Here is a 23,529-nt window from a genome sequence, read left to right as displayed (position 1 = left end):
AACACAAATAAAACAGGAATGGGATGCCAGGTGCCAAGCCGTACTTCTAGTGGTTTTGTTAAGTAGAAGAAACGAGACTGGATCTATCATGAAGTAAGTGGTATAATGTAGTGGCTGGGAGCTCAGGCCCAGTAGCCAAATTGCTGGAGTTCAAATCCCACCTCTGTCAGGATTTGGGGATGTTGCTTAACATCTCTTTGAACCAGTTTTTCTCCATCTGTAAAAATAGGAACAAGAATTGCACATACCTCATGTGGTTGTTGTAAAGATTAAATAAATTGCTATTTTTTTGAAGATTTATTTATTTATTTGTGAGAGGGAGAGAGAGCGCGCGCAAGCGCACACGCGCGTGAGCAGGGGAGGGGCAGAGGATGAGGGAGAAAGAATCCTCGAGCAGACTCCCTGCTGAGCACGGAGCCAGACAAGGGGCTCCATCCCAGAACCTTGGGATCATGACTTGAACCAAAATCCAGAGTCGGCTGCTTAACCGACTGAGCCGCTCAGGTGCCACAGTTGCTATTTTTATTAAAAACACTTGGAACAGTGCCTTCCTGGCACATAGTAAGTGCTCAATGAATATTAGCTATTGTTTTTATTATCTGGGATGGAGAACACATCAGACCAACTGTTTCCTTTTTTCCCCTTTTTTAAAAAGATTTATTTATTTATTTTACAGAGGGAGAGAGCGTGCGTGTGAGTTGGGGGAGGGGCAGAGGGAGAAAATCTTCAAGCAGACTGCTGAGCTCAGAGTCCAACATCACGGGGCTTGATCTCACGACCCATGAGATCATGACCTGAGCCGAAACCAAGAGTCAGACGCTTAACCATCTTTTGTTCTCAAAATTGTTTTTCTAACATAAAGACTTTCCTCTCCAAAGAGAATTTTGCAAGTGTCTTTTGCAAGTATCTTGCTACAGTAGGGTGGGTCAGGAAAGCTTTCTGTAAGAAGTGACTTTTAATACAAAACTCCATGGGTAAAAGCCCAAACCATGCAAGGAAAGCAGGGAAGAGGGCTGCTGGGAGGGGAGGACATCTGCCTCATCTCTCTCATGGTACCACCCTCTTCTTCCAGTATGTCTGCTCCACTTACTTCTTGCTACTGACTTTCCTCCTTGGCCATTTCTGATCCCACACCATTGATTTGCTCTTGGCCCATCCTGCCTGCTGTGGTCTGAATGTTTGTTTCTCCCACCTTCATATGTTGAAATCCTTAGGACCCGTGTGATGGTGGGGCCGTTGGGAGGAGCCAAAGCCCAGAAGGCGGAGCCCTCATGAATGGGCTTATGCTCTTATAAACGAGACCCCACTGAGTTCCCTAGTCCCTTCCTCCATGTGAAGATATAATAAATCTGGAGCCCTGCAGACTTCTGACAGGGATCTGACCATGCTGGCACCCTGATCTCGGACTTCCAGCCTCCAGAACTGTGAGAAATAAATTTGTTGTTAATAAGCCACCCAGCCATGGTATTTTGTTATAGCAGCCCCGAATGGTCTAACACACTAGCCTTGACTATTCCTTTCAGCGTAGCCCCTCCTCCCTTCAACTGAACAATCTCAAGAGTCTCAGTTTTTTGGTCTAAGGTGAGAATTTGCTGCACTATCTCATCCAGTCACAGATCAGCTGGGTAGGATGGAGTAATGGTGGTAGAGGTTGGATGATATGAAATAAAATGATGGCACTTCTCCCCTATCAACAGGAACTTAGCATGACAGTCTCCCATAAAAATGGGTGTTATTCTGGCACATCATGACTGATATTTATAGTTCAGTATGTGCCCACCTTCTCAGTGTTCATATCAGTGAAGAACTTCATGGATATTCACATAGTGGTCCATATATCAAGTGGCTTAGACAAAGTATGCTGTGGTAAAAATGCTTCCTAAAATCTCAGTGGTGGGCACCTGGACTGAGCATCTGACTCTTGATTTCAGCTCAGGTCATGATCTCAGGGTTGTGAGATTGAGCCCCTTGGAGAATCTCTACTCGAGATTCTCTCTTTCCCTCTGCCCCTCCCCTTGTTCGAGTGCACTTGCTCTCTAAAATAAATTCAAAAAATCTTTAAAAAAATTCTCGGGGCACCTGGGTGGCTCAGTTGGTTAAGTGTCTGCCTTTGGCTCAGGTCATGGTCTCGGGGTCCTGGGATCGAGCCCCACATCGGGCTCCCTGCTCAGCGGGGAGTCTGCTCTCCCCTCTCCCTCTGATCCCTCTCTCCCCGACCCCCTACTTGTGCTTTCTGCTCTCTCTCAAATAAATAAAATCTTCAAAAAAATAAAATCTCTGTGATTTATTAACAAACACTTTGTGCATGTGACATGGCTAACGCTAATTGGTTTTCGCTCTGCTGAATTCTACACGTCTTCATACTCCAGGACCCAGACTGAAGTGGATCCTTTATCTGGGACATGCTGATTGCCTGGTAGAAGGAAAAGAGAAAGATGGCTGAACTATATGATGGCTCTTAAAGCTTATGCTTGGAAGTGGTATATTTTACATCTGTTTATATTCCACTGGCCAAAGCAGCTCCACTGCCAAGCCGGAGGTCAATGAGGGAGGGAGGATACTCCCATAGGGAGAGGCGGTAAATATTTTGAATAAATAAACACTCTCACATAGTCCATCACAGCCAGAAGTACCATTTGGTCCCACTTGGCAGGTGAGAAAATGAAGGCTAAAAGAGGTAACTCCATGGAGGTCATAGATTCCAACTCAGCTCAGTCTGGCTTCAGAGTCAGTCTTTTCTACCCTGCAATCTCTTCTTCGGGGGATCTTTTCTCTTTTTACACTGTATAGGCAACTGGAATTGTAATTTATTCAGAGCATAACCACTTCTAACCAGCCCCAGGAGCTTCTCCATGAAAATTTCTAGAGGTAAACCACCTTTGAAAGCTTTGGGAAGGATATGAAGCTTCTATAGAAAGGGGTGGGGCTTGGGAAATTGCCCCCATGAGAGCTGACTCTATTCCATTTAGTAATTTTTTTTAACTGTTGAATTATTTATCTGCTTTATGGGTTTGTGGATCCTTCGGGCAGGGATTACCTATCAATCTATCACCCTCTGTGCGTGTGTGTGTGTGTGGGGGGGGTGTCTGAGCTCCTCAAAGCTATTTTTCTAGATAATTTTAGAAACTTCCAGATTGCACTGGATATTTATACTCACAAAAATTATTAGTGGGGTGGAGAGAGTGCAACTCATCAATTTTAGATTTAGAGACCTAGTTGCAGCAGCTCAATGTATCTTGGGGTGGGGGTGCACTGAAGAAGTTAACAGCCAGCAGAGAATACATACTTCACTATGATTGTAAATCTCTGTTGATTTCCTTTGCCTTTAGTGCACTCTTACCCGTTTTAGGGTCCCTGGTTCCCAGGGACTTGGCGCTGTGTGGGAACGCCGCTCGCTAGGTTTGATTTGCCAGATTTATGCAGCCATCAGTGTGGGGATTAGGGTGAGGCGAGTGAGGCGCCCAGAGCACTCAATGTAAGGGGGCACTGCCAGGAACCTGGGTTCTCTTGCCCCACTTCAGTCCGGGCCCCGGTGTCCACGATGCATTTACCGTAACTCCGCAGCGTAAAAATGCCCGGTTGAGTTTACCTGTGAGAAGCACCTGCCCGCCCGCCCCTACCCGACATGCAGGAGAACCTGGACGACGTCGCCGCCCTGTTACTTTGCTCGGCCGGTGAGGCTCATTTCCAGGTTACTGTGTACGTGTGTCTGGCCCCGGCGTGGTGCGGAAGGCAGAGGGAGGGACGGTGCGCGTGTGCCCGTGCCAGGCCGGGCGGGTCCATATCCGGGTGGGCCGGGTGGGTGGGGCCGCCCCTCCCTCCAGGTCCCGAGATGGGTGGGGGGTGGGGAGGAGCGCGCGGAGATTCCCTTTCGCCCCTCCGGCTCCGAGAGGGGGCGGCAGAAGGAACGCGAGGGTGACAGGGCGTGCCCACCCTGCGGCTAGGCGCCCGGCAGCGCCCCCCGCCCCCGGGCCTGAGCGGCCGCCGGGACTCAAAAGAAGAGGAAGAGGAACCCGAGGAGGGCTCGCCGAACCGGCTACCCGCTCTCCGAACTTGCCGAGGAAACTAGTGCGGAGGGAGGGGCCGGGGCCGGGGCCGCGGCAGGAGGAGGGGCGGCCGCAGCTGCATCCAGCCCCGTTGGCTTCCTTCCCAGCTCTCCTTCGCCTCCTCCTCTTCCTCCTGTATGAGTCAGGCATTTCCCGGGGATTTGGAGCAGCCACGCGCGGCCCGGGCGCCGGGAGCTGTAGCAGCCGCCGCCGCCGCCGCCGCCGCCGCGCCGGCAGCCCCAGCGCCGGGGCCGCCACCGCGGCGGGCCCCCGCGTTCCCGGCGCGCACGGACCATGGAGAGGGCGGCCCAAGGCGCAGACGGCGGCGGGGGCAGCAACAGCAGCAGCCGCAGTAGCAGCCGCGCCACCTCGGCGGGCTCGTCGCCCTCCTGCTCCCTGGCCGGCCGGGGTGTTTCCAGCCGGTCGGCGGTAGCGGGGCTCGGCGGCGGGGGCAGCCGCAGCAGCCCGGGCTCGGTGGCCGCTAGTCCGTCCGGAGGAGGCGGCCGCAGGCGGGAGCCGGCGCTCGAGGGCGTGCTCAGCAAATACACCAACCTCCTCCAGGGCTGGCAGAACAGGTAACGCGCCCGCCGCCCGCGCCCCCGCGCGCCCCTCCCCGCGCGCAGCTGACCGTGTGTGTGTGTGTGTGTGTGTGTGTGTGTGTGTGTGTGCGCGCGCGCGCGTGTGCGTGCGCGACGGTGCCACCGGCCGAGCGGGTGCTGCCTCCGCCGGGGGCCTTTCCTGCGTCCCGGCGCCTCTCCAGGTGCGGTGCTCGGGATGGGGCGCGCCGTGATCCCACCCCAGGACCGCACCGCAGTGGCGGGGAGGGGGCGAGGGCCCCGGTTTTCTTCTGTACGGGCACCTGCAGGGACTGGAGTGGCGGGAGGAGCGCGCTGATCCCAGGGCCCTGCCTGCTCGCGGCTTCCTGCACTCCTGAAGAATCGCTGAGGAAGGGAGGCAGAGGGGCGTGCTCTGTGCCTGGACGAAAAAGCTTTATTACGGCTGGTCCCATCAGAACAATTCTCACCGTAATATAGTTCCTTTACAACTTCAGTGTTTAAAAACACCACCACCACCAACAGAAACCTACCACTTCTCGGCGCCTTCCGGAGCGCGTGCTACCTCCCGCCCCGTTGGTGGCTTGAGACCTCCAATCTCTGCAACAGAAGTTTAGTTTTTTTCTTTTTTAAAAACAACCTCTCCCCTTTGGAAATGGACAGTTTGCTATTTAAATTGTTGTTATTTTTTTCCCCCTTTAGGTGCCTTTTTGAAGTTCTTTGCTCACTCCCTCTACCCTCACAGTTGGGGAACCTAGTTAATGGCCACGTGGAAGGATGGGGATGTCAAGGGAAGGGGCTCCCGGCACACTTGTATTGGTGGTAATATGTGGGACACAACAGAGAGGATAGTGAGGAAGACTTGGATGGAGTGGATGGGGTACTGCTATTTACAGGTTTGTTTGTTTGTTTGTTTTTACTTTGTTTTTCAAAAACAAGCCAGAGGGAGATACAAACGTCCACACTAGAGGAATGGGGGCTTTTTGGAGAGCTTGTTGATGAGATCTTTTGTCCTGCCCTTAATAGCCCTTGGATCTTAGGACTTGGGGTTCTTAAGGATGCTTGTAAAGTTTGAGTCACACCCTGGGAGCTCTTACTTCTCTCTGCTGGTTACACTAGATTCCTTGGTGCTCTCTCCTGGCAGATGGATTGGAAATGTTCAGATTGCTTCCAGCTGAAACTTTGATCAGGCGGTTATTTAACATGAAACTCAACTAGGAGGAAGATGACTTCCTAAGTATGCAAACTGAGTTGTTTCTGTATGGATATTATAGACAGAGAACTTTCTGAGTCACCTGGGTTTCCTCGGAGATCGCTACTATGTCAGTGGAAGTTGCACTGTAACTTTTGAATCCTTTTATTTCTCAAAATAGCCCTGGTGTCTACTGTTGCCTCTTCCTTTCCCCCCTTCAATTTTTGAAAGCTGAAAAAGAACAGGTAGAGTGTGTAGGATGAGGGAGAGATGAGATGACTAAATCTGATTTCAGTTCTTGGTAATTGTGCCTTGTTGGTGACAGCATCTGGTTTGTGTGTTGGGCAGTCACTTTTAATGCTCTCTCTCTCTCTCTTTTTTTACAAGTAGCTTATGAGGCCAACAGAGATTTTACCCTGGATTACAGTTGTTTCACTTGGGGACGGTATTTTACCTGCAATGCATATTAAAGGATTTGTTCTTTGCAGTGGATTTAGGAGGAATTGGAGTCACTCGTGCTTTTGTATAATTTTAAATCCACTGGGGTATTTAGGTTATGCCAGATTGAGAAGAGGCAAAATTGATAATAATAGTAATAATAATATCTATGTGATTGCAGGCTACATAGGTGAAATGCACTGCACACACTGGTGAGGTCTTATCTTTGTTGAGTTTATTTACTATGATCTATAGCCACCAGTGTTTATTCTTAACCACAGTAGACTCACTATTTTCCAACCACTGACTCCAAAAGCATTGTCTCTTTCTAATGGTTAATGTCTCAGTGTCTAGGTCTCTGTTCCTCACATCCATGTTCTCTGAACTGTGGCTGAGGGTCCATTAGGGGTCTGGAGAGGATTTATGATGATTCAGTGACTGTACATTTTTTCCTTCTCAAGGGAAGGGGAGGTCTGGAACAGTGAAAAGGAAAAGAGAAGAAGAGAAAGACAGTATATTCACTTGTTCATGAGTTTGTTAATTCAGAGAATATTTATTGAGGACCTACTATGTCCCAGGCACTGTTCTCGGAGCTGGAGCTACTCCAGTGTGCAAAATGCACAAGCATCTTCACATGAAGTAGTGGAGGACGTGCAGAATTAAAAAGTAGAAGGAGGGGCACCCAGCTGGCTCAGTCGTTGAGCACCTGCCTTCGGCTCAGGTCATGATCCCAGGGTCCTGGGATTGAGCCCCACATCGGGCTCCCTGCTCGGCAGGAGAAAAAAAAAAGTAGAAGGGGTCCAGGGCTCCCTAGTCTAGGGGAATGCCTTGGTACAAATAGTGGGGTGAGCTGATGCAAATTACCTTCACTTTTGGACCTCACAGCATATTCTTTTGGCAGTACTTTTGAAGTTGCCTGCGGTTAATGACAAATCTCCAGCCACAAAGTTCTTAGCATGCATTTCCAGGCTACCATGCTGTTAATTGTGCCCTTCACCAGCTCCCAGGATGTAGTATCTATCACCCGATAGCAGTTTTTACTCTAGTGTCCTCTTGCATAACCTCAAGTTGCTATATAGCATATATTCTAATGCTCAGCATCATGTTCTGTTGCAATTCACTTGTAGCACACTCGGCCTCGTCACTGCCCCGAGGAAGGCAGTTTGGGCCAGAACATAAACTAGGTGACATAAAGGGAGGCTACAGGAGAGAAGGCTGCACATTGTGGGACACACTCAAGTCAGGAGAGTACATCCAGAGCACTTGGCTCACACTCATTGGCTGAGGGAATGTGAAATAATCAGAGCATGGTGAAAAATGTACATTAAGGAGACTCTGTAATTCATCATTACAGCTAAGGAAAAATATTTCAGGTATAATAGTAAGGTATAGTTTTACAGATGGTATTAAAGAGTGAATGCATCTAAACAAATGGGCAAAACAACCTCAGAAGTGGCAGGTGCTATGGAAGATTAAAAAAAATACAGTTGACCCTTGAACAACTAAGGAGTTAAGGGTACCGACCCCTATATAGTCAGGTATCCTCATATAACTTTTGATTTCCCCAGAACATAACTACTAATAGCCTACTGTCAGCCAAAAGCCTTACCAATAACATAAAGAGTTGATGAACACGTTTTGTCTGTTAGGTGTCTTATATAGTATAATAAAGTAAGCTAGAGAAAAGAAAATGTTATTAAGAAAATCATAAGGGAGAGAAAATACACTTCGGTACTGGTGTATTTATGTAAGAAAAAAATCTGTGTATACATGGACCTGCACAGTTTGAACTCTTGTTGTTCAAGGGTCAACTGTATTAAAAAAATGATGAGGAATAAGTATTTGTGGAAATAATTTTGTGTGGATCTAGTGTCTTTACTGCTATTCACATTTTAATCTAGAGCACTATCTGTTCACTCATCTTTTGGTTTTCATATGGAGTGAATCAGAGGGAGAGTGAGCCCCAAGAGCTAGGAGAGGCAGGCCAGTGCCAGGCACGTGGCGCCTTGTAGGCCAGGGGAAGAATTAAAGATGTGTTCTGGTGGTCCAAAAGGATTTTAGGCAGACAAGTGACGTGGTCTGATATGTGCTTTAAAAAGTTCACTCTGGGGGTACCTGGGTGGCTCCAGTCATTAGGCGTCTGCCTTCAGCTCAGGTCATGATCCCAGGGTCCTGGGATCGAGCCCTGCATCGGGCTCCCCACTTAGCAGGGAGCCTGCTTCTTCCCATCCCTCTGCCTGCTGCTCTCCCTGCGTGTGCTTGCTCGCTGTCTTATCAAATAAATGAATAAAATCTTAAAAAAAAAAAAGTTCACTCTGGGTACTATGTGGAGATGAGATTTTCAAAGGGTCAGTCCGATAGGGAAGCAGAGAGACCACCGAGGAGCTCCTCGTGGGGGTCCAGGCAAGAGATGCTGGTGGCTTGCAGCTGGGAGACGGGGAAGTGGAAAAAAGGTACAGATTTGGGGTGGGGAGGCTAGAAATTGCTGATGGGTTGGATGAGGAGGTGAGGGAAAGAGAGGGTCCAAGAACTTTTGAGTTTGCAGCCCTGAGAGACTTGGGATGTTGAGATGTCCTTTATAGAGACGAGAGTCACGGGGAGGAACGTGTTTGTGGGGAGGATGGGGGACAACCAGGAGTTCCTTTTGGGCTGTGTTCAGTTTGAGATGTCTATACTTAGTAGAAATTGGCCATATGAACTCTAATTTGCCCTAAGTCTAATTTTTTTAAAAGATTTTATTTATTTATTTGATAGAGACACGGCGAGAGAGGGAACACAAGCAGGGGGAGTGGGAGAGGGAGAAGCAAGCTCCCTGCTGAGCAGGGAGCCCAATGTGGGACTCGATCCCAGGACCTCGGGATCACGACCTGAGCTGAAGGCAGATGCTTAATGACTGAGCCACCCAGGCCCCCCACCCCCCAAGGCTAATTTTAATCTCAAACCCAAATAGAACTATTTTGGGTTTGCTCATAACATCAAGTGTTTGAGAAAATAATTTCTAATTGGATCTAGGAAGGTATATTTAAGTATTTGAGGGTCTTCATTGCCATTCAGTTTTTATTATCTAGAGAAAAGAAGACATTGCAAATATGAAACCCACCTTCAATGTGTGTGTGTGTGTGTGTGTGTGTATGTGTATGTGATTGGTGGGGTTATAAGAACTCAGTAAAGTATTAAAAGGCAAGGGGTGCCCTGGGTGACTCAGTCGGTTAAGCATCTGACTATTTCTGCTTGGGTCATGATCTCAGGGTCATGAGATCGAACCCCACATTAGCTCCATACTCAGCAGGGTGTCAGCTTGAGATTCTCTCTCCCCCCGACCCCCGCTTACGTGTGCACCCTCTCTCTCTAAAATACATAAAGAAATCTTTAAGCAAATATTAAAAGACAAATCTTGAATAGAATAAGTATGGTAAGTATCAGCAAAAGAACTCCTCAGGCCAGCAGTGGACATTTATTTAGAACGTAAGGGGAGTGTGGACCCGGGGGCCAAACCCCGACATCAATATTTAGCATATGTGTTACCTTGGGCCAGTTCCTTAATTGCTGTGGGCTTCCGTTTCCTCATCTGTTAAATGGAGAAAAGATGTTACCCTTCTCATTAGTTCAATGTAAGGATTACATGAGGATACTGGTCTATAAGTGGCTGAGAACAGTGCATAGCAAGATCTGGAGAACTGGAGGCTATTATTGGATCTTCAGTTTGTCCCTCTTAAATGGATCCTTTCTGGTCCATAAAGTTCTTGGTTTATTTTCTGAATGCTGTGGTTACGCTGAGACTCCATTAACATAATTATCCCAGAGTTCTTTGGCCAGGATATGAGGATTTGGTTTTCAAGGGATCATTTTAAAACTTGGAACCCAGCAAACATTTGCATCAACATGGCAAGTGACTTACTCCCCTCCTCCAGCCTCAGATCCTTGTGTCCCTTCCCTGCTCTATTTTTCTCCATAACCACCACCATCTGACACGCTCCATACTTTCCTCTGGTGCCTGCACGAGATGTAAGCTCCCTGAGGACAGAGAATAATTTGTCTGCCTTATTCACTGCTGTATCCCCAGTGTCTAGAACAGAGTCTGGTGTATAAAAAGGGTTCAATAGATACTATCGAATAACTGAGAGACTGAATGAATGACAGAGAAGAAGTTAAACCAGGGTTTACTTGTGTTTTGGCCAGTGTTGGCTACTGTTATTGTAATTCTTGGTTCTCTGCGTACTTTCATAGCCTTGTCCCTGAGTTCATAGGTCTACCATTTGCCCTGCCCTCGGCAAACATCAGTCTTTGTCTTCCGGGTCAGCAAGTCTGACTCATCTTGTACATGCCCACCCTGAGTTAGGGCCCACCACTGCCCACCTAATGTGGGCCTTTAGTGACCAAATATCCAGGACCTGCTTTTGACCTGATCTGCATTAATGACATGCTTGAGAATGCAGTGTTTAGCCTCTGGCCATGATTCTCCAGGGTTTTGGGGCTACTTGGCTCATTTAGAAAAGTCGGAGGGGGTACATATATTAACTTTTAAAACCACACTGAATTAAAATGAATGCTTTCTGAGTACTCTGCAAATTTTAGAGGCAGTTGGTGATACGAGGGTTGAAAAATCACGGCTCTGGGTTTTATGTTCTTGCCCACGTGTACTTAGAAAGTATTCACACATCTTGCTGTCTGGCTTGCCAGATTGTTATGGGCCTGCACACTCAAATCCTTTAGGGACACTGGATTACTTCACAGACAGTGATAATAAAGGGGTGGTTGCCTAGGTTACAAAACAGCATGTAATGTGATTTATTCACTTATGGTTCACCTGCCTGAGTTAACCACTCCCTATGGGATGTGCTCTTCCCCTCCCTTTTTAAAATGTATGCGTATTTGAGGAGATTTATGCCAAATGGTTATCATGGTTTTCCTTTGTTGGTGGGATGGTGGGTGATATTATTTCTCCTCTTTTCTTTTTTCCATTTTTTTTTTTCCCTGAGGTGAACTTGCATCCATTCTGCAGTCTGAAAATTTTAGAGGAAAAAAAAGTTTTTCATGTATCTCTGAATATCTAGTTTTTGAGAGTAAATTTGAAGTCTAACATACATTCAGAAGAGTACACAACTCATAAGTGTACCTAGTTCAATGGATTTTCATAAATGGAACATACCCAGATCAAGAACCAGCAGCCAGCCCCCTCCCCCATCCCTCATGGCCATTTTCCCCGTAGGGCCTCCACTGTTGACTTCTAGCACCTTGCATGAGCTAGGCCTCTTTTTGAATTTCATATTGTATGTGTGATCTTTTGTGCCAGGCATCTTGCTCTTAACATTATGTTTGTGAGCCCCATCCATGTCGCTGTGTATAATTGTAGTCTGTGTCCACCACTGTTTGGAATTCTACTGTGTGGGTATACTAAACACACTGGCATTTATCACAGATTGACGTTTTGAGCTCTTCCCAGGTTTTCCTTGCGAATAGTGCTGGCATGTGTTTTAGAGAATGTATATATGCATTTCAATGGATGTATACCTAGGAGTGAGATCTTGGGTGGCAGTGTTGGCAAATGTCCAGCTTATTAGAGGCCGCCAGAGAGTTTTACAAAGTGATTGTGTCTGTTAATACTCCCACCAGAAGTGCATGAGGGTTCTAGGGCGTTCCACATCCTCATCTACACTTGATAGTGTCTGTTCTTGTTTTAGGCAGTCTGATGGGTGTATGGTGGCATCTGATTATGGTTTTAATTCCTTGATGACTAATGAAGTTTAGCATCTCTTTGTATGCCTGCTGGATTTCACATTTTGTTAGGTGCTATTTAAGTCCTTGACCATTTATATACTGGGGTATCTGCCTTTTTCATATTGACTTGGGAAAGTTCTTTATATATTCTGGATATGAGTTTGTTGATGGGAATATGTACACAGGCACATGGGCACTGCATACATAGAGCAGATATCTTCACTTGTGGTTTGCCATGTCATCTCTTTCACCAGTGCCTTGATAAACACAAATTTTAAATTTTAATATAGTCACATTTAAAATTTTTTTCCTGGGGTGTTTGGATGGCTCAGTTGGTTAAGTGGCTGCCTTAGGCTCAGGTCATGATCCTGAGCCCTGCGTCGGGCTCCCTGCTCAGCGAGAAGTCTGCTTCTCCCTCCCCCCTCTGCTCCTCCCCCCTGCCCAAGTTCCCTCTCTTTCTCTCTCTCAAATAAATAAATAAAATCTTTGAAAAAAATAAATTTTATTCCTTTATGATTAGTTCCTTTTGAGTCCCATTTAGGAAATCTTTGCCTACTCCTCTACAGTCATGAGGCTGTTCTCTGATGTATTCTTTCAAGAAGAAAAAAAAACTTTTATTAATTTGAACATTTCTTAAAAGTTTGAATTGATACTGGAAGGATGTGGAAGCTGGCAGAAACAATACTGGATTTAAGGCTCCCAGTCTGTATTAGTTTCGTTTGGCTGTTATAACAAATGACAACAAACTTGGAGGCTCCCAACAGCAGCCGTGTATTTTCTCATGGTTCTGGAGTCCAGAAGTCTGAAGTTAGTTTCACTGGGCCAAAATCAAGGTCTTGGTAGGCTCACGGTTTCGCCAGATACTCTAAGGGAAAATTAATTTCTTGCTTCCTCCAGCTTCTGGTGGCTGACGGCATTCCTTGGCTCATAAGGCGTCACTCCAGGTTCTGCCTCTGTCTTCACATTGCCCTCTCCTCTGTGTGCGTCCAGTCTCCCTCTTCCTCCCTCTTGGAAGGACTCCTGTGATTGCGTTGAGGGCCCACCCAGATCATCCAGGATAATTGCCCCATCTTAAAATCCTTCATTGAATCCTATCGGCTGTATGCGCTGTCTGGTAACATTCGCAGGTTCTGGGGATTAGGACGTGGACGTTGTCGGGGTGGGTAGGGTATGGCACACACAGCCTAATTCTAAGGTGGTTCTGAAGCTCTCTTGTCTCCCTTCCCTATCCACCTTTCCCACCCTTCTCTGGTTGCCATGGTGACAGCCTTCTCTGTCATGAAAGGGTTGCTGTCATGACCGTAAGTGGGTTGGTCATGAAGGGTTGGTGGATGCATTCATCTCTGTCTACTAGACAGACCCCTTGGGCAAATGCAAGGTAGGCATTATTGGGAGGAAAACTCTAATGCCGGGCAGCAAACCTCATTTGCTTTCATGGGCAAATCAGACTTTCTTTGGGCTTTCTGTAAATACCATTGAACAGCACTTTGGTAGTAAGCAGTATACGTGTAATAATCCGTGTTTTCCATTTTGTCATCCGAATGACTCATTAGCCTGAGGACTTGTTTTTTCTTAAAGGTATAATTAAATACAATAAAATGCACAGGTCTCAGGTGTTCTGTTTGATGAATTTTGGCAATTGTTTGCACCATGTAACCGCTGCTTCAGAAAAGTGCAGAACAGTCTCTGAGTCCCCCCTCCCCTCAATTTCTCTGTGCTCCTTGACAGTCAGTTCTCCTTCCCCTGCAATCTGTTTCTGATTTTTATCACCATGAATTAATTTTGTCTGTTCTTGGGTTTCATATAGATGCATCCATATTGGATATTCTTTTTGGAGTCTGGTTTATTTCGGTCAGCCTGATGTTCTGAGATTTATCCATGATGCTGCGTCTGTCAGTAGATTATAATTTTGTTGTTGTTGTTGAGTAATATTATATTCTGTGGGTATGCTGTAGTTTATCCATTCACTCATAGGTGGACATTTGGGTTGTTTCCGGTTTTTGGCTATTATCAATAAAACTGCTGTTTGTGTATAAGTCTTTGTGTGGGTGCGTGCTTTTATCTCTCTTGGGTAAATTTCCTAGGGATGGGAATTGCAGGATCATAGGCTAGGGGCATGGGGAGACTCCCAAAGTGTTTTCCAGAGTGGCTGAACCATCTCCCACTCCACCAGCCCTGTATGAATGAATTGGTTGCTCCCCATCCCGGCCAACTTCTGAGAGGGCCAGTCTGTAGGAGCACAGGGTGATGAAGTGGTTAGACGACCTTGCCATTCCAGCTTAGCTTCTTTTTTTGCGAAGTGACCTTGGGCAAGTCACTTAACTCTTTGGGCCCTGGTTTGTTCATTTGTACAATGATAGTGACCTTGTAGTGTCTTTGTGAGGCTGCCACGGGTGGCAGGTCTAGCGCAGTGGGTGGCGCTCAGTCAGTCCGCAGCAGAAGTTCGTCTCCTGGGAGTCTTATATTTTATACCAATGGGTAACTTTGTGGAACCGCGGGGATGAGTTCGTTCGTGGTCGCTTTAGACCCCACCTTAGCAAATAGGCAGATATTTCTGAGCCTTTTCTCCTCTGCGCGGGGACCTAGGTGACAAATTATTTGATTTGCCTCGCGGATGACTATCTCCATTTGCTGCTGAGCCTGGGGTTCCTCAGAGTCTGCTCTAGTGGACGGTTGTTTGAAAACCCTGGGAAAAAGAAGAGATGTAGCCTTTGTGTCCCAAAAGGAGGTTTGAAATGATTGTGCTGGAAATGTGGGAGGCTTTCTGCGGCTCTGCCTGGCTCCTGCCTGATGTGATCTGGGGCCAGGCCAAGACAGAATTAAAAAGAAAACCATCCAGAATGTGATTTTTGATAACCCAGACTGGATCGAATATGGTCACAGCCCAGAAAGAAAGTGCTTTATTTGTGCCTTGTATAATGACATCAATAATTATGATAAAATTAGGAAACATTATACACAGTCCTGTGGCAAGCCTATTCTTTGAAGGTCAAAGAAGGCATTTGAGCCACGAATAACTTTTTCATGTTTTGTTGTAGTTTTCAGAGGGCTGTTTATGTTTTTATGTGGTTTGGTCCCTTTCTGTAAATATTTTGACGAAAATGTAACAAGTTGAAAGGCCACCACCATCAGTTTTTAGTGACTCTTTTCCAGGACGTGTTAAGCGTTTATCTGCAAGGCCAGTTGTGGGATCGAGGAGGAGTATGGGATGGGACCGCCGAGGAAGCAGTGGGATTCACGAAGTTCTCCCCTGTGTGGGTCGACCTGGGGTTCTGCCCGAGCCCCTTGTTCGGGTGGAGTCAGATGGGTTTGGTGACGGAGACAGATGACCCTCAGCTGGTCTGCAATGGTCAGTCCGTCCGAGGCATGGTTCGTCCGAGGCTGCCACGGTTTTCCCGGGCCTTCTGGTTGTGAAGTAGAATCTGGACCGAATTGGGAAACTTTCCAAGTCCTGAGTAGGCAGGCAGTATCAGCCCCCAGATACACTCCTCTTTGCTTGTAATTAGGCCTGTTGAAATGTTCATACCCCACATATTTGTGGGGCACCTTTCGTGTGTCTGCCAAATGCCAGGCGAGACGCTGAGGACGCAGGAACAAGAAGCACAGGCCGTATCTTGAGGAGTTGACAGCCTAAAACAGGGGTGGGCAAACTCTTCCTTAGAGGGCCTGGTAGTCAGTAGTTCAGGCTTTGTGGGCTATCCAGTCTCCGCAACGCTCGTGTGGCAAACAAGCGGGTGCGTCTGTGTTCCAACAAAACTTTGTTTACAAAAACAGTTGGTGGGCTGGATTTAGCCTGTGGGACGGAGTTTGACCATCCCTGCTCTAAAATGACACCCAGGCCCTTTAATCAAGTAGTGGAGGCGACCTAGAGTGGTGGCTGAGTACGGGTTCTGTGGTCCGAAAGCCTGGGTCTTGAATCCTGCCTCGGCTTCTTACTACCTGCTTGACTTTGGACAAGCTGGAACAACCTCTCTGTGCCTCCGTTTCTTTATTTGTGAAATGGGGGTGACATAGCGTCCATGTCCTAGGGTCGTTGGGATGGACTGAGAAGCTGCATGTGCAGGGCTGAGGACAGCGACTGGCACTCATTAGATGGAAGCCGCCCTTACTGTACAGCTGGTGGATCTCCCATAAGGGAAGCACCTGGCAGTGGGAGCATCAGCTCTTTCTGGGGATGGAGGGGAGAGAGGGGCAGGGGAGCAAGACTAGAATGTTGAGAGGGGCTCATCACGCAGACAGGAGCCGGGGGAAGGTTTCCCGGGGAGGAGGCTTTGTGAGGACAATGGTTTGGAAGCAGGAAAGAGGAGATAGGTTTGTTGTAGCTGCAGTGCAGGTTGTATGTGGGGTGCGGCCAGATGCAAGGCTGTAAAAGGCTACTGCGTGCTGAGACCACAGATCATAAGCTGTCAGTGTTACTGGAAAGGGAAGGAATACATCTGTGGGTCCAGGAAGCATCATATTTTACATCTGTTATCCAGTTGAGTCCTTACAGTGAGCTGGGGGTATTGCAGATCTGTCCATTCTCTCCTTCTTCTATAGTCACAGAACCCCAGGTTCTGGAATACATACGTGGCGGTTAGACTTCCGGCAGCCATCTTGAGGCTTGAGGTGACTGAGATGAAGGCCGTCAAGACGGAAGAGACTTGGCCTCTGATGATTCTGTTGATCAGAGCCCTCTCAAACCTTGGGCTGCCAACCTCTGGAATTTTCCATGATAGGAAGAATAAGCGTTTTTTAAAAGCCACTGTTCACAGCCAGATCTAACCCTAACTGACGCAGATCGAATCTCTATTCTCCCGAGGAAAAAACTGAGGCATACGATGACATAAGTTGCCCAGTCGGTACGTTGTGGAGCCACAATGTGTCTGACTCCAAAGTACATCTTCTTTCCACCACTCTGGAAAGAACTTGGGAGATCTTCAACCCCCTCATTTCATCGATGAGATCACGGAGGGCTTTGCCTGAGGGTAGACCTGTACCAGCTCATTTCACCGCAAGATAATCATTATTCTGTTTTATCCCTCACTCTCGCTCTCCTGCTGTGGCCTTCCCAAAGAAGGGGCCTCGTGTTTTAATTAGTGGTTTTGTTTCCCTCCCGTGGGCAGAATCTCTTTCTGTGAGTAGTTGATGTCTGGTGGTCTTTTTCCTTGGTCAGAAAGCATCCCTACTTCAGGGCTGTGTTTAGAGCCTTCATAGTCCTCCTTAGTAATGACTTTGCTTATCCCTCCTGTCCTTTCTTTACCTGGGCTTTTAGGGCTGATGGAGGGGGCTCCTTGGCCCTTTGACTTTGTCTAAGAACTGGCAGATGAATCTTGATTTACACAGAAGCCTCCCAGTTCATTAAGCTCAGAATGCAGACTTTGGCCGACAGGGGTCACATGTTTTGAACCTACTTTGCTTTTCAGATTCCTGTGTATCTGAGTCCCACCCTATTACTAATACCTTAAAAATAGGCCTCCCGACCCCCTTGGGTAACCACACAGCACAGAACTTTTCTGTGTGCATTTTCCAGCTGACTCATTCAGTGGATCAGTCCCTAGAAAGTTGAACAGGGCAAAAGCCAGTTTGTGCTTGTAAGCACTGTTGAGAGAGCCCTGTTGCATGTTTATGATACAGCAGTTCACATTTACGTCGCTCTTTGGACTAGAAAAATTCTTCGTGGTAATTTTTGTTAGCCTGGCTGTTGTGCGCCGTTTGCTTTTTTATAAGTCTGCCATTGCTACCTTGGCCCAAAGTGTGTTTTAACACTCTTGGAGTCACTTAGTTAATTCAGAGTTTCCTGTAACTGAGGTTTTTCTGTCAAATATCCATTTTCACGATTCCTTCAGAGTCCGCTGCAACTCAGGAAAATAGTGTGAAATAATGGCCCACAGTGGGGCCAGACACCGGCTCCACAGTGTTTCCTCACGCTAGAATAAGAAGATAGGCCATTTTTATGGAGTAGACATAAAGATACTTCAGAAAATTTTCGTTTTAAAGAAAGAGGACCCAACTTGTGTCCATGAAATCAAGTTTAAGTCTGGATAGTGTTTTTTGAACAAAAGCAAAGCGTGACCTCGCTTGGAGGAGGCCAAGTTGTAGTTATTCGGGTCATGGAATTGTCTGAATTTCTGTTTATCTAAACACTTGCTTCCTTTTCCTTTCCAGCATTGGAGCACTTATTGGTATTTTTAGTGTTTTTGTTTTGTTTTGTTTTGTTTGTTTCCGTCTTCATTTTTGCTTTGTTTATGAGTTTGAAACTATAAATTCCCTTCATGACATACAAAACGTACATTTGGTTAACAATTAAATATAACTCATGATCTGATATTTTCTTTTCCTACAAATGATATTATTATGACAATTGGAAAATTTGTATAAGGTCTGTAGGTAATAGTACTATATCCTTGTAAATTACTTGATTTTAGTATTTGTTCACTGAGGTTTTTAAGGGTAAAGGGGCATTATGTTGGCAACTTACTCTCAAGAAACGTGCGTGTGTGTGTGTGTGTGTATAAAGAAAATGATAAAACAACTGTGGTAAGATGCTAATACTTCTTTTTTTATTTTTTTATTTTTTTATTTTTTTTTAAAGATTTTATTTATTTATTCTTGAGAGACAGAGGAGAGAGAGAGAGAGAGGGAGAGAGAGAGAGAGAGAGGGAGAGAGAGAAGCAGAGGGAGAAGCAGGCTCCCAAGGAGCAGGGAGCCCGATGCGGGACTCGATCCCAGGACCCTGGGATCATGACCTGAGCCGAAGGCAGACGCTTAACCATCTGAGCCACCCAGGCGCCCGATGCTAATACTTCTTTAGCGATAAATAATTCTTTGAACTATTCTTGTAACTTTTCTATAAATTTGAAATTATATTAAAAAGTTAACAAAAATTCTTTTGGTCTATTTAAAAAAAGGGCTCTGGGACATGAAGTACATACTTCCTGGCTGAATGTAGCATATATCTAATGATTAATAGAGCTAATGAATCCAGTCTGCCTTAATGCTGGTCTTCTAAAGTGGCCATTGGGGCATCCACTCTGTAAGGCTTATTCCAGACCAGTTTAGCAGATGCTCCAGGTATGTAAAAATGCTTAGACTGTTCGGTATGATGCAGTTGATTGAATTTGTTGGTGGTTGTGAGCAGGGGGTCCACTGAACTAGGTGAAGCTGGCGTATTTGCAGCTTTTACCAAAAGACCATGAAACCAAAGGCATGGGAGATTTCGTGTTTTGATTCCTTCCCTGTTTCGTTTTATCCAATCTGAATGTCACCCAGTTTTGTCATCTGTAAACCTGGCCAAGTGGGAAACATATTGCTTGTTCCTCATTATTCCAAGATAGGAAAATGAGAATGAATTATCATTTATATGCATTTTTAAACCTACAACCCTATTATGTAATTCTGTTATCTAAAATTGTGGTGACGCTTGTTTTAAAATTGCCTGTAAAGCATTGGTTGAATAAAGAGGACACTGTGTCTTGGGAATTTTTGTGCGGTGATGGGCTGGTACACAGAGCAGCCTCTGTGTACCCTTGGTGGCCCCACAGCTGAAGTCTTTGGGACTGGAAGTCAGTTCAAGTATTTCCTCAGGGTCAAGCTGGCAGACGCTTGTAGTTGAACCATAATTCAGTTGCCTCATGGAGTCTAAGGTTCAGGGGGTGTTCTGATGGAGGAGGTCTGCCTGGTCGGTGTTCTCACCATTTATGAGGCATTTTGCTCTCTCTTTTTAAAAAATCAGGGTCCCCTATGTCACTTCTCTGTGCTCTGGTAGATCAGATGGGTGCTCTCCATGGAGCCCCAGCAGTGTGAGCTTTCCCACTGACCAGGCGGGGTGGTAGCGATGTGTTCCTGGGAGGCACTGCAGATGGGCTGCTCAGAAAGGACCAGATGTTCTTTTCTTGTTACATAGTCACAGCAGTGGCAAGAACTTATAACCCTGACCCTGATAACCTTTTCATTATAGCCTCTCTGAATTGCAATAAGAGAAAGCAAAGAGCAAAACAAGGAAAATGCGGGCTTTCAGAGGGTGGGGAAGGCCATCCCATTTGCCAAGCTGATGGGGTTTTATTCCCACTTCCATTCCTGGTTGGGCTAACACAGCTATCCACTACCTGCTGAGACAGTATGCTGAGGACAGCAAAGGAGTCTTGCTGTCATCAGTGAGCAGAGATGGAAGGAGCCACCACTTACTTGGACACATTACTTAACCTCTCCACGCCTTAGTTTCTTCGCTTGTAAAATTAGGGTGTGGAGAATGCCTACCTTGTAGGGTTGCTGTGAGGGTTAAGTTAAATGGGTTAATATTTGTAAAGTGCAAGGGTCAGGGTGTGGCACATAGTAAGCACTGGGCAAATTTTAAGAAATGAAATAAAAATGGAGCAGCATGAGCTCTCTGCTTTCCTAGCCAGAGCTGGAAAGAGTTTTCTTGCCCTGGCTTTGGATGTACACGGTTAATTTGATTTGTCTTCCATCATCTCACGGAGCACGTTATTTATGCCATGGAAGCACAGCTTTACCTCTTCATGATGTGTGTCGCGAAATGTGTTTTCATTAAAAAAATAGGTATTTTCTCCCATTTCATAGGCTGCCTTTCCGTTGTGTTGATCGTGTCCTTTGATGCACAAGACTTTTAAAATTTGGTGTAGTCCCATTCATCTATTTTTGCTTTTGTTGCCTGTGCTTCTGGTGTGATATCCAAGAAATCACTGCCAAGTCCGAGGTCAGGAAGTTTTCTCCTGGGTGTGTTACCATGTTACGTCTTAGTCCATTTTTGTACATGGTGTAAGTTAAGGACCCACCTTCATTCTTTTGCATGTGGACATCCAGTTTTCTCAACACCATCTGTCCTTTTCCTGTTAGGTGTTTTTGGCATTCTTGTCAAAGATCATTTGACCATCCATCTGACCATATAACACATGGGCTCTCTATTCTGTTTCGTTGGTCTACTTGTCTGTCTTTATGCCAGCCCCGTGCTGTTTTACTGTAGCTTTGTTTTGAAAAAGAAATATATATTTTTTTAGATTTTATTTATTTGAGAGAGAGAGAAAGAGAGCACAAGCAGAGGGAGCAGGAGAGGGAGAAACAGGCTGGGAGTTTCCCTCCCTCAGAGGGAGCCTGATGCGGGCTTGATTCCAGGACCCTGACTGAGCTCATGACCTGACCCACAGGCAGATGCTTAACTGCTTCACTGACTGAGCCACCCAGGCACCCCTTGAATATGTTTTGGGAATTCAGGATGTGTGAGTCCTTCAACTTTGCTCTTCTTTTTCAAAATTGTTTTGGCTATTCGGGGTCCCTTGGGATTCCATGTGAATTTGGGATGAATTTTTCTATTTCTGCAAAAAAATGCCGTTGGGAATAGGGATTGAATCTATAGATCACTTTGGGAAGTGAGGACATCTTAACAATATTAAGTTTTCTGATCCAAAGACACTTGGGATGGCTTCCCACTTCTTGTTTTCTTCAATTTCTTTCAGAAATTGTAGTTTTTAGTGTACAAGTCTTTTGCTTCTTTGGTTAAGTTTATTTCTAAGTATTTTATTCTTTTTGACACTATTATAAATGGAATTGTTTTCTTTTTAAGAATATTATTTAAGTATATGTGATATACAATGTTATATTAGTTTTAGGTGCACAACATAGTGATTCAATAATTCTATACATTATACAGAGCTCACCACAGTAAGTGTAGTCACCATCTGTCACCATACAATGTTATTACAGTATTATTGAGTATATTCCTTATGCTCTACTTTTCATCCCCATGACTTATTTATTGGGAGCTTGTACCTCCTAATCCCCATCATCTATTTCATGCACCCCCCCTGCCCACCTCCCCTCTGGCAACCATAGTTTGTTCTCTCTATATATGAGTTTCTATTCTTTTTGTTTGTTCATTTGTTTTGTTTTTTTTAGATTCCACATATAAATGAAGTCATATGATATTTGTCTTTGTCTGATTTACTTCCCTTAGCATAATACCCTCTAGAACCATCTGTGTTGTTGCAAATGGGAAAATCTCCTTTTTTATGGTTGAGTAATATTCCAGTGTGTGTGTGTTTGTGTGTGTGTGTGTATGTGTGTGTGTACACCAGATCTTCTTTGTCCATCCTTCTATTGATGGATAGTTAGTTTGCTTCCATATCAAATAATGCTGCAATAAACGTAGGGGTGCATATATCTTTCCAAATTAGTGGTTTTGGTTTTTTGGTAAATACCCAATAGAACTACTGGATCGTATAGTGTCTCTATTTTTAGTTTTTTAGGAAACTTCTATACTGTTTTCCACAGTGATTGCATCAGTATAAAAATTCTCACCAACAGTGCATGAGGGTTCCCTTTTGTCTACATCCTCTCCAACACTTGTTATTTCTTGTCTTTTTGATACTAGCCATTTTGACTGGTTTGAGGTGACATTTCCTTGTGGTTTTGATTTGCATTTCCCTGATGATAAGTGATATTGAGCATCTTTTCATGTGTCTGTTGGCCATCTGTATGTCTTCTGCCTGTTTTTGGATCAAATTATTTGGGGGTTTTTTGGTGTCGAGTTATATAAGTTCGTTATGTATTTTGGATATTAACCCCTTATCAGATACATCATTTGTAAATATCTTCCATTCGCTGGTTGCTTTTTTGTCTTGTTGATGGTGCCGTTTGCTGTACAAAAGCTTTTTATTTTAATATAGTCCCTATAGTTTATTTTTGCTTTTGTTTCTCTTGCCTGAGGAGACATATCCATAAATATGTTGCTAAGGCTGATGTCCAAGAGAATACTGCCTATGTTTTGGAATTGTTTTCTTAATTTCTTTTTGCAATTGTTTGTTTCTAGTGTATAGAAACAAAACTGATTTTTGTGTGTTGATTTTGTATCCTGCAACTTTGCTAAATTCATTTACTGGTTCTAACAAAGGTTTTTGTGTGGAATATTTAGGGGTTTCTATACATATGATCATGTCATTTGCAAACAGATAATTGTACTTCTCCCTTTCAATGTGGACGTCTTTTATTTTGTTTTCCAGTGTGATTGCTCTGGCTAGGACTTCTTTTTTTTTAAATTTTTTATTGTTATGTTAATCACCATACATTACATCATTAGTTTTTGATGTAGTGTTCCGTGATTCATTGTTTGTGCATAACACCCAGTGCTCCACGCAGAATGTGCCCTCTTTAATACCCATCCCCAGGCTAACCCATCCCCCCACCCCCCTCCCCTCTAGAACCCTCAGTTTGATTTTTCAGAGTCCATCGTCTCTCATGGTTCGTCTCCCCCTCCGACTTACTCCCCTTCATTCTTTCCCTCCTGCTATCTTCTTCTTTTTCTTTTTTCTTAACATATGTTGCATTATTTGTTTCAGAAGTACAGATCTGTGATTCAACAGTCTTGCACAATTCACAGCGCTCACCATAGCACATACCCTACCCAATGTCTATCACCCAGCCACCCCATCCCTCCCACCCCCCACCACTCCAGCAACACTCAGTTTGTTTCCTGAGATTAAGAATTCCTCATATCAGGGAGGTCATATGATACCTGTCTTTCTCTGATTGACTTATTTCACTCAGCATAACACCCTCCAGTTCCATCCACGTCGTTGCAAATGGCAAG

General features: G+C 45.4%; 1 protein-coding gene and 1 long non-coding RNA gene across 4 annotated transcripts in view; both read left to right on the top strand.

The window, feature by feature from the left end:
* The first annotated feature begins 3,839 nt into the window (after positions 1-3,839).
* The window catches only part of OSBPL10 (oxysterol binding protein like 10), a 307,228-nt gene continuing 287,538 nt past the window's right edge, over positions 3,840-23,529 (top strand). For 2 of the 3 annotated variants that reach the window (XM_073901195.1, XM_025883402.2), the window contains exon 1: positions 3,842-4,621. In XM_073901195.1, coding sequence (XP_073757296.1) covers positions 4,341-4,621 — 281 coding nt within the window. In that variant the 5' untranslated portion in view covers positions 3,842-4,340. Of the gene's footprint in view, positions 4,622-23,529 lie in introns of all 3 variants that reach the window. The other variant, XM_073901191.1, reaches the window with a different exon arrangement.
* Positions 12,505-23,529, top strand: part of LOC141371314 (uncharacterized) — a 50,630-nt gene continuing 39,605 nt past the window's right edge. Inside the window, exon 1 of the long non-coding RNA XR_012376188.1 lies at positions 12,505-13,326. This is a non-coding gene — a long non-coding RNA (uncharacterized lncRNA). The remainder of the gene's footprint in view (positions 13,327-23,529) is intronic.

Source organism: Callorhinus ursinus, unplaced genomic scaffold (assembly GCF_003265705.2).
Source record: "Callorhinus ursinus isolate GAN/ISIS: 27379988/994484 unplaced genomic scaffold, GSC_fseal_2.0 scaffold1, whole genome shotgun sequence".
Classification (NCBI taxonomy): domain Eukaryota; kingdom Metazoa; phylum Chordata; class Mammalia; order Carnivora; family Otariidae; genus Callorhinus; species Callorhinus ursinus.
Note: the sequence above shows the minus strand (reverse complement) of the source record. Positions and strands in the feature narration are given on the sequence as shown.